General features: G+C 37.6%; 1 protein-coding gene across 1 annotated transcript; it reads left to right on the top strand.

The window, feature by feature from the left end:
• The first annotated feature begins 351 nt into the window (after positions 1 to 351).
• Positions 352 to 10,730, top strand: NUP43 (nucleoporin 43). The gene is made up of 8 exons (XM_072827522.1): positions 352 to 529; positions 1,041 to 1,163; positions 1,993 to 2,070; positions 3,441 to 3,621; positions 5,556 to 5,691; positions 6,452 to 6,603; positions 8,673 to 8,795; positions 9,506 to 10,730. The coding sequence occupies exons 1-8, from the start codon at positions 410 to 412 to the stop codon at positions 9,733 to 9,735; spliced, it is 1,143 nt and encodes a 380-aa protein (XP_072683623.1). The 5' UTR covers positions 352 to 409; the 3' UTR covers positions 9,736 to 10,730.
• Positions 10,731 to 11,325: the final 595 nt, after the last annotated feature.

Here is an 11,325-nt window from a genome sequence, read left to right as displayed (position 1 = left end):
AGAATAAGTTTGTACAATAATGAACGTACTTCCATGAGAATTTAAGGATTTTCAATATTTTCTATGGGGGCTGTGGTGCAAAACTGAATGCTCAGGTGTAAGTTTCTCTTGCATTGATTTTGAGTTTGCTCTTAAGTTTCTTTTATATTGTACAATTATTGCACAAATGCACCGTTTCGGTGTTCCTATACTGACTTTGCAGACTGTTCAGAGCCACCGCAGGCAGCAAGGGCTCCCTAACCTCCTCCGGCTCGGGGGTTGATGGTACCCGAACTGCGGAAGGACGAGAATTGGCTCTCCGCAGCCACCGTCCGTCCGGTAACGTCCTGCCCAATCAGGACTCCGCGGGAAGGGGCGGGACTCAGAGGCGCGCGCTCTGCTGCTGCCTCCCCGCCCGGTTGCTTCTGCCATGGAGGATATTTACGCAAAGTTTGTGTCTCAGAAAATCAGCAAAACCCGCTGGCGACCGGTACCCGCCGGGAGCCTGCAGACCGCGGATACCTTCGCTGCGGGCTCTTGGGACAATGAGGTACCTCCGCTGCCGGATGGGCAGCTCCTGCTCCCTCCCTTAATTCTGGAACCGCGCCGCTGGCGGTCAGCGCGCCGCGCGCCTCTTCGCTTCTCGCCGTCTCCGTCCCCCGAGGTCCCCCGTGTCAGGTTCGGTCGTCCCGTACCTCGGAGGCCGTCGTTGATGTGCCTGAGCCTCGAGTCTCGTTGTGTTTTAAGTTACCACCTTCCAGGGACGCGTGGGTGGCTCAGCAGTTGAGCGTCTGCCTTCGGCTCAGGGCATGATCCCGGGATCCTGGATCGAGTCCCACATGGGGCTCCCTGCATGGAGCCTGCTTCTCCCTCTGACTATGTCTCTGCCTCTCTGTGTGTGTGTCTCTCATGAATAAATAAATAAATCTTTAAAAAAAATTGCCACTTTCCAGTTATCTGAGAGGCTTTTAAAGCAAGGTTGCTTGAAGGCAATACAGGATCTTAATGTTCGAGAGTTTGATGTATAGTTCATGTCAAGAGAAAACTTTTCTGCCTTGCAGGAAAATTATGTTTCACTGTGGTCTATTGGAGATTTTGGGAACTTGGATTCCGATGGAGGGTTTGAAGGAGACCATCAGTTACTGTGTGATATCAGACACCATGGTGATGTAATGGATTTACAAGTAAGTCTGTGTAACATGCAAGAGCTAACTTTTAAAAAACTGAGGGTAGTATATCTAGGGGTGCAAAGGACCTTAAAGCGTCTAATCTCATCCCGGTTTACAGGAAACAGTTCTCTAAGGTTATGATTATAACATTATGTAGCAGAAACTTAATGGCAGAATCAGAACTGGAGAGGGGCATTTAATCACAGTTTTTAAAATTCTGATTGGTTTGTTTGTTTAATTAGTTGGCTATCTACTGTGGGGCAGACACCATTTGGGGAGCTTTAGGAAACATAATTTTCATCACGTGCTTGTGAATCAGGTGTTTTATGTCACTATGGGACAAATACCGTGCAAGGCACTTACCATGATTTTGCTTTTTGAATTCTTATAACAACCTTCCAAGTGGGGATTAGCTCCACCATTTTAAAGATTTGCCAAAGGCCTAGAGAACTTAACTTGGCCAATGTCTCAAAGCCAGTAAAGTGAGGGGAATGGTATTAAGTTTTCAAATCCTGGTCTGTAGGACTTCAGAGTCCCTGTAGTTTCTTCTATAGAAAGCTGCATAACCCTGAGAATGATTATTTTCTAAACCTCTATGGTAGTAGTCCAGATTAAATCAGTTCTAGGTGAAGGAGTTTAGGGGGAAAAATTATTTATTCTTCATGACAATTCTTTTATTTGTGTAGTGGTTTTGAATATTCAGATCCATCATCACATTTTATTTGCTTAGCACTTATAGGCTCTTTGCATTTTAAAATTGTCATACTACTAATTGAGTTAAACAAATGGGCTTCCTCTCTATAGATATTTCTGAATCTATAACAAGCAAGAATTTTCTATTCAGTTTTTTGACCAGGAAAGGATTGTAGCTGCGTCATCAACAGGATGTGTAACAGTTTTCCTTCACCATCCGAATAACCAGGTAAAGAATTTTTGCTTGAAAACTGAATTTATATTTTATTTTTAGGAGGGCCTAAACCGGACTGTACATAATAACGACACAGATAAGTTTCATACTCTCAAAATATGGAGGGAGGAGGCATCATATTACCTATCCTTTAGTAGATTAATTCTCAACTGGGTTTATGTGAGCTTTCATTGAAATTAGATATCTCTTAAATTCTTTTAGTCCAGAGCTATCAATATAGTTTTCTGGCAAGTAATTTTCTTGTAATTTTCTCTTCTAAGTTCTTGTTTTGATCTTTCAAAGAAAGAGCACCTTCTAGCTTGTGTATCATGAGAGGAAACAGGGACAGCTGTTTTTTTGCTTATTTGAATAGAACTTTGTTTTTACTTAGAAGAGAGGATGCATAATATGAAGACTTGACATTTTTTCTAATGCCTTTCTTTTGTATTAAAAACTCAAGTACTAAAAAAAATAAAAAATAAAAACCCAAGTACTGACCTTCAGAGCACAATGGTAAGGCAGTCCTTTAAAGTAGCCCCATTTGTAGTCACACTTTTAAGTTGCTGGAAAAGAGTGCTTATATAGATTTTTGGGTTCATAAAGGTCATCTTCCTAATAGGCATGCCTAGTAAATGTAAGACCTAAATCCTCTTAAGTATTTTTTTTTTTTAATGGTTTCACTTAGAAAACACTGGAGATTTGGGGTGTCTGGGTGGTTCAGTCAATTAACCATCTGTCTTTGGCCCAAGTTATGAACCCAGGGTCCTGTGATGGAGCCCCACATGGGGCTTAGGCTCCCTGCCCAGCGGGGAGCCTGCTTCTCCCTCTCCCTCTGTCTGCCACTCCCCCTGTTTGTGCTTACTCTCTCTGTGTATCAAATAAATAAAATTAAAAAAAAAAAGATTTATTTCTTAGTTGTAGGCTAATTCCCTTAAGCATTTAGAGTAGCTTTTGAACATACAACTATCTGATACCTCAATCATTTCTTTGAGATAAGTTTGAGATATTATTCTAACTCTGGGAAACAAAGGGTTGCAGAAGGGAAGGTGGGTGAGGAGATAGGGTAACTAGGTGGCGGGCACTAAGGAGGGCACTTGAGGGGGTGAGCACTGGATGTTATATGTTGGCAAATTGAATTTAAATAAAATATTTTTAAAGTTTGAGATATTAATAGGATTTCTTTTTTCATCCAATCCAGTGTATACAGAACTTTGATGGAAGTAGTTTCTAGGCTTTAGTGCCCAGAAATACAAAGGAAAAAGGAGAGAGTTACTCTTTTTCTAGAAGGGTGTGGGCCAGGATTTTAAAATACTCTTTATTCAGGGAAAAGTGCTAGTTTTTAGGGCTTCGCTTTGTTTAATCATATCGTCATTCTGGAAACCTAGACTCTGTCAGTCAGCCAGCAGTGGACAGCAGCTCACTACCACACAGGCCCGGGAAGTCCTTCCTATAGCAGTGCACCATGCACAGGTGTTGTGTGCAACAGCCCAGAAATTGTCACAGTTGGAGAAGATGGTCGAATAAATCTCTTTAGAGCTGATCACAAGGAGGCTGTGAGAACCATAGGTAAGCAAAATATATTTCTTTTGTTATCACATAATTGAGCACCTACCAGGTGTTAAGCAAACATAATGCTAAATGTTTGAAAGATGTGAAAATATACAAAGTAGGAGCCCTTTACAAGACAAATGTTGATAAGACATGTAGGAATGAGTGACGACAAAAGAAAAGCTGTTTGATCTTTTTTTTTTTTTTTTACTGGAGAGGATAATGGAAGAATTGAGGAGCAAGAGGCAATTAATTTAAACTAGGTTCTGGACCACAAATCTAAAAGATGGCACACCAAACAAAAGGAATAAAATGGAGGCAGGATAAGTCCATTCAGAGAATGACAAGAAGTATAGTTTTAGATATTTACATAGGAGAGGGGACAGATAAGCAAGAAAATTAAATTGGGGCCAGGTTTTGAAGAGTCCAGTGCACAACCACAGAGGTTACATTTTGTCAGGTGGGCAACTAAGGAGCCATTGAAACTTGAGGCAGGGGGATGATATACTCCCTGTGATGTTTTGGAAGGATTATTCTAGTCTAGTAGTTCTTAACTATGCTTCACATTGTCAGACTTGCCTGACAATAGTTTTAACGATCCACCACCCTAGACCTCCTGAATCAAACCTCTGTGGATTGAGCCCATGGATCCATTTTTTGTGTTGTTTGTTATTCTTTTTAATTCTGAAGAACACTTATTTAACGATTAAGGACCATTGCCTGGAGTTTAGAGCAGTGTCACAAAACAAAAGGCAAGAAGTAGGTGCTAAATTATGTGATATTAAGCTTAAACCCTCTAGGTAGGGATGCCTGAGTGGCTCAGTGGTTGAGCATCTGCCTTTGGCTCAGGACGTGATCCCAGTCATGGGATCGATTCCCACATTGGGCTCCTTGGGAGGAGCCTGCTTCTCCCTCTGCCTATGTCTCTGCCTGTGTGTCTCTCATGAATAAATAAAATCTTTAAAGGACCAGTATACCAGTCCAGAAGGACTTCATGGAGAAGAGAGTTAATGAGGCTAAAGATGAAGAGATTTTTTTTCTAAGATTTTATTTTTTTAAAGATTCCATTTTCATTTATCTGAGAGGAGACAGTGAGCGCAAGCACCAGAAGGGGAAGAGGCAGAGGGAGGAGAAGGAGGCTCCCCACTGATCAAGGAGCCCAACATGGGGCTCGATCCCAAGGCCCTGGGATCATGCATGACCTGAGCCGAAAGCAGACACTTAACCAACTGAGCCACCCAGGCGCCCCTTAAGATTTTATTTTTAAATAATCTCTACACCCAACATGGGGCTTGAACTTAGAACCCTAAGATCAAGAGTTGCATGCCCTATCAGCTGAGCCAGCCAGGTGCCCCTAATGATGAATAGATTTGAGATAAGTCAGCCAAATGATACAAGTTCCGAATAAGCTATATAGGAAGCACTGAGGTTGGGAGGTTCTGGGTTAAGCACTAGCGGGAGATAAAAAACTGGAAATAGAGGAACTTAAATAGCTGTCTCAGCATTGGAGGGTAATAGTCGTAAGTGGAAATAGAGAAATATGTGAAAACTCAGCCCTCTGTTTGGAAAACAGCTGTTCTGTAAGACAGATAATTTTTCTATCAAAGGAGAGTCCATTTTAACAGATATATTCCTGTGCATTTTTCTATAGAAATTAAACTGACTTATTTAAAAGTTCACTTGTAATATTTCAATCAATAGAAGGAATGCAAATTAAGAATTGTGTGGAGGGGCGTCTGGGTGGCTCTGTGGTTAAGTGTGTCTGCCTTTGGCTCAGGTCCTGAGCTCAGGGGCCTGGGATCCAGTCCCACATCCGGCTCCCCATAGGGAGCCTGCTTCTCCCTCTGCTTATGTCTCTCTCATGAATAAATAAATAAAATCTTTTTTTTAAAAAGGAATTTAATGGGAAAATAGGACTCATTAACACACACTACTGTTTTCTTAATTTGTAGACAATGCAGATAGCAGTACACTCCATGCTGTAACCTTCCTTCGAACTCCTGAGATTCTTACAGTAAATTCAATTGGGCAGTTAAAAATATGGGATTTCAGAAAACAAGGAAATGAGCCTTCTCAGATATTATCACTGTAAGTTTTCATTTGTAATTTTAGTAGTGAACAATTAATTTGTTCAATTGTTTATAACAACTGACTTTAAACCATATTGTATTTTAATTGCATTTGAAGAGAATGATCCCTGATTAAATTTGGTAAAGCAAGTATAATTTGATGAGCTTGGTACTGCTCTGCTGCATATTTACTAAAATATTTGTCATATTGATTCAGAGCCTGTATCTCTTGAAAGTTATATTATTTAATGGGGAATTTAATTTTGCTCAGCAAATGATTCTACTGATACAATGCACTCCTGATGTGATTGGGATAAAAATAAAATCCAAGATATTTTTCCTGAGCAAAAAATTTTATGTGTGCAATTTTCTCTAATAAGAATATAGAAAAAAAAGAATATAGAATTTGTCAAAGTGAAAAAGTAATTATATAGGCAAAATATTAAGTCAAATAAGAAATAAAGAATATGCTGTTTAGTTGTACATAAAGTTTTTTAAATGCCAAGAAATGGAAATATGTTTGCACATCTTACCATCAGATTATCATGTTCCTTATGTCTCCAAATTGAAGAGAGAATAATTTTGGCTTTAATTCCATTGCAAAATTCTAATATTTAGAAATATATTTAATGCACCCAATTTTTTGACATGATTTAAGTTCAGCCAATAGCTCCAGCCACAAAGTTAGTTAGTTGCTAGAGTGAAATATGTTTCACGGATTATGCAAAGATAAATCATATTTCACAACATGTTTGATGTCATTATATCTCCTATAAAAGGACTGGTGACCGAGTGCCCCTCCACTGTGTTGATAGACATCCCAACCAGCAGCATGTTGTAGCTACTGGTGGCCAGGATGGAATGCTGAGTATTTGGGATGTTAGACAGGGTACTATGCCTGTGTCTCTGCTGAAGGCTCATGAAGCTGAAAGTAAGTGCTGTGGAGATACACAAGTCTTTTTTGTTGGGTGGTAATATGATGTATTATAAGCAGCTTTCCGTAATAAGACATATGGATCATTTTATGTTGTAGGTTTTGGCTGAATTATGTAAATGTACAATAACTAATCCCTTTTTATTTGACAACTTATTCAGTATGTTTCTTTATTCTATCCAAAACCACAGTGATTAATTATCCTTACATGTTCATCTTTATGTGCTTTTCTTAGGATAATTTTTTTGAAGTAGAATTCGTAAGCTAAAATATTTGTATAGTTTTAAAGCTCTGATACATGTTATCAAACTTTATACATAAAAATACATAAAAATATTATACATAAGTTTATATTGCCATACTCCATATAAGAGGATGCCCTTTTCCCACTTAAATGCAGGCTATCATTGTTAATATTTGCCAATCTATGTGTTCCTCAATTTATTATTGTACTCTTTTTTTTAAACAACAGTATATATAGGATCTTGTCCCTTTTTTCATCTTTTGATTTTGGTGGGGATTTTTTTGACTAGACATATTTTTCATTTTACCACTATTGTTGATATCATGACTGAATTACAATTTTAAATTCTGACTTAAGAGAAGTTTATATTAAGCCCTGCTTGAATAAAAGTACAAAAGCAGAAGCATACCAGCATTTTAATTTCTTAGTTTAAGTTTCACATTATCACCTTGAAAAGATAAATTATTTTTAAGATTATATTTAAGAAGCAAATAAAATGATAGAAATTTTTTTGCCTCTTCTAGTTATAACCAACCCAAGGGGAAAAAAGGAATAAAAAGAAATAGAATATGTCCTCTTGGTAGTGATAGTAGATGTTGGTAGTGACAGTAGTATTACAAACTTTCAGATCTCTTCTTCCAGCCCCTTCTTAACTGCCAGCCTGTATTGCTAAGCAATACAAATGTAACAGATTGTATTTTATTGTTTTGATTCATTCTGACACTTAGCTAGAAATGAAATAAGATGTTTTAGTGTGGAGGTTTGTTTTCTACTTTGAAAATAAATTAAGAATCTTGGTTTATATAGTCTGCTTACGGCTCTACAGGTTATTCTCTTTCACTTTTTAAAAATGAAACGGCATGAATATATTTTATATAGGGATTTGCCCAAAAGTTCTCTTCCTGAGGAAGGTGACCTTTTAACGTTTTGTGGTATGATGCTTAATTGTGGTAACTGTCAGAATAAATTGCCCACTTGCAAGCATGTGCCTTCTGTTACTTTCTATGCTATGTCCTGGGCACATTCTATGCTGCCTCTTTAAGGTTCTAATGCAGAATCAGAGAATCCTTGTTCACAGACTACCTGTGTGCTTACTTGTGTGCTGCAGAGAACCTCCTAAGGTGTCCTGGCCAGTCATTGGCTCCCATTTGTCTTGACAAACACAAAGTTCCCTTAAAGTTTAGAACTTGAAGGATCCTCAGTCCCAGATTGGATTCTTAAAAGCCCTCCATCTGAAACTGAGTCCAGGTTCTGGGAGCATTTAGGTTTTAGTTGACTAGGAGCTAGTTGCTCTTTTTGTAATATATACCAGAAGTATCCAGAAACTTGGCAGGAAGCAAAATTGAACTGCTGCTTAGAAATTCATTTGTATGTTACTTTTATGTTTTTTTTCCTCTCTTTTTCCAGTAACATAACCTTCAGATGTTAATGACACAGGAATTGAAAATAAGGAAACTTACCAAGTGAAAAAAATATTTTAGGAATTCTCCCATTCTCATACTTTTCCATTAAAAAAAATGTAATAGGTCAAATGGTTAGCATTTATTTTCATTGACTTGCTGGCCTAATACACAAGTAGATTTACTTGACTTCTTTATCCAATCTATGTGTTATAGCGATTTAGAGAATTAAATTACATCTTCTTGTCTTTAATTCTGAAGCCTTTGGTTTTTATCAGACATGGAGTTTGAAAGTAAGATGAAGGCTACTGAAGATGATCCCTGAAGACAGGGTTTTAAAGTTTGTTCAACTAATCTGCACAAGAATTAGCCTCTTGAGGAAAAAAAAAAAATGAATTGGCATCTTGGTTCTTATCTTTTAGTGTGGGAAGTTCACTTTCACCCATCCAACCCAGATCATCTATTTACTTGTTCTGAGGATGGATCCCTCTGGCATTGGGATGCCTCCACAGATGTACCTGAAAAATCATCACTGTTTAACCAAGGTAAAAGGATTTAATGAAGATTCTTGTGTATAATTTTGTGTTAGTTTTAAATACCACATTAGAAATTCTCAGATTTTTTAACATTAAAGAATGATAGAATGTTTCCATTCTCCCACCTTAGGGTAAATTCTAGTATTGTAGGGTTTGAAATCTGTCAGCTGCTTACTGCTATACTGCAGATGACTACAAATGCCATAAGCTGGCTAACTTTGCACAGCTAACTTCATGCTACCTTTCTGAGACTTTCCATTAAAGAATCACCAGAAAGATGGTCAAAATCTCCTACTTTGCTTTAAGACTTCAAATTTGATATCCATAGGATCCCATGGAAATTTGAGTATTTAACTGAATAAGCATTTGGTCAAAAATGGTGATGTGTGGGGGCACCTGAGTGGCTCAGTGGTTGAACGTCTGCTTTTGGCTCAGGTCATGATCCCAGGGTCTTGGGATCGGGTCCCACATCAGGCTCCCTACAAGAAGCCTGCTTCTCCCTCTGCCTATGTCTCTCCCTTTCCCTTTGTGTCTCTCATGAATAAATAAATAAAATCTTTAAAAAAAAAATGGTGATGTGTGATAATGGAATCATCACCCTGTTATTCTGAGAATTAAGTTTCAATCCTAGCCTTTTAAAAATATCAATAGAATTTCAGATGTTTACAAACATAAAAGTAGTCTTTAAGATGTTTTCCCCTTCTCTTTTTTTCTCACAGGAGGAAGAAATAGTACTTTTTTGTCTCACAGCATTAGTAACCAGGCTAATGTTCACCAGTCTCTTATAAGCTCCTGGCTCAGCACTGATCCTGCAAAAGACCGTATCGAAATCACAAGCTTGCTTCCCAGCAGGACTTTGTCTGTGAACAGTTTGGATGTTTTAGGTTCTTGTCTTGTTTGTGGAACTGATTCTGAAGCCATTTATGTTACTAGACAACTTTTTTCATGAAAATACTATAATCACAAGATTTCAGGTAAAGCATATTGTTAGCCTTTCGAATTACAACTTCTATGCAAGTTTTTGGGAAATGCGAAATTTGCGGAGGAAGCTTCAGTAAACTATTGTTAATGTCGATGCTCTGTTTTGGCTTTTGTCAGTTGAATGTTCTCTTCATAGTTGCAGAGTCAGATAGAGGACTCCTGTCAAGAGAACTGGAATCTGTGGAAGAATATCAGAGGGATCTTTTTGCTGATGTATACACCATCTTCAAACAGGTTTTTCTCACGGAACCTGCTTTTCATTTTTGATGTTGTGGGACTTTCTCTCTGTTTTATAACAGTATGGGGGATCTTACCCACCCACCCCTATTGGCACTAGCCAATGTTAATGTTTATCCTTTTTATTACAGATATTTTCTTTAATCTTTCCACACTTTATTTCCTTAATAAGTTTAAGGAAACTTCATAAAGAATTGAGTTCAAGAAAAATGACACGTTTTGTAGTGTTCACATTTTTTTTAAAGGTGTTTTTTAAAGGAAAGTGTTTGGACAGGTTCCTCTATTAGAGTAGATTTGAACAAAATTCTGTCAACTGCTTAGACCCAACTACATTTTTCCTAAGGGTTTTTGCTTTTATTTCATTTCACAACATAATTCAAAATTGCTGAACTGGACATTGTGCAATAAAATGGAATTTGGTATTAATAAGTAAGCTGGCTTCCAAACTACAATTTGATACATAACATAAATGAGACTAGTATGGTGATGTTGTAAGAGTAAAGAATTTTGCTGTCTTTGTCCTTATCTACAATGTTAATGATAACCTAACATTTGAGTTAGGGTTTTTGAGTATAATTGACACAATGTTACATTAGTTTCAGGTTAATATGTAGTGCTTAAAGACAGTTTTGTGCCATTGTCTTTCCAAAGTTAAATATGTTACTGAATGTGAAGACCTTAATGACAGATCACTGCTATTCTGCTATTAAAGTGTGCATTCATTTACTTTATGACTCCATTGATAATAATTATGGTAAGGTTTCATTTTTCTGTCCTAATAAACCCTTTCGATTTTTTTATGACATCTTACCTCAGGGAGGTTTGGTTTGGGGTTTTTTGTCAACATTTTAAATAGAATACATATATGCACTCTGTTTTTCTTATATATATTTGACTGAAAAATATTTATTTATTTATTTTTAAGATTTTATTTATTCATATGAGAGAGAGAGAGAGACATAGGCAGGGGGAGAAGCAGGCCCCATGCAGGCAGCCTGACGGTGGGACTCGATCCCAAGTCTCCAGTATCAGGCCCTGGGCTGAAAGTGGCGCTAAACTGCTGAGCCACCTGGGCTGCCCGACTCAAAAATATTTAATAAAGTTGGTAACTTGAATTCCAAAGAGTCAGAGATGGAAAGAAAATGTTGCCATAGGAATTTTTAATCTGTTTATGGTTTTATTGCTGAGACTAATTTTTAAGACTTTCTGTTATTACAAAAGTAATTCATTACAGAAAAAAGTCAAAAATTTTAAGTACTTATAATCTCAGAGACCATAGCCTTTTCATTCCTTTTTCTGTCCATCAACATATATATGATTT

Source organism: Canis lupus, chromosome 1 (genome assembly GCF_048164855.1).
Source record: "Canis lupus baileyi chromosome 1, mCanLup2.hap1, whole genome shotgun sequence".
Taxonomy (NCBI): domain Eukaryota; kingdom Metazoa; phylum Chordata; class Mammalia; order Carnivora; family Canidae; genus Canis; species Canis lupus.
The sequence above is the reverse complement of the archived record's forward strand: the minus strand, read 5'-3'. Positions and strand labels throughout refer to the sequence as shown.

Bases quoted from the DNA above. Each gene is read 5' to 3' on its own strand.
- NUP43 (XM_072827522.1), top strand. From the start codon at position 410: ATGGAGGATATTTACGCAAAGTTTGTGTCTCAGAAAATCAGCAAAACC. The intron at 530-1,040 runs GTACCTCCGCTG...TCTGCCTTGCAG, and splicing joins CGGGCTCTTGGGACAATGAG to GAAAATTATGTTTCACTGTG. The intron at 6,604-8,672 runs GTAAGTGCTGTG...CTTATCTTTTAG, and splicing joins GAAGGCTCATGAAGCTGAAA to TGTGGGAAGTTCACTTTCAC.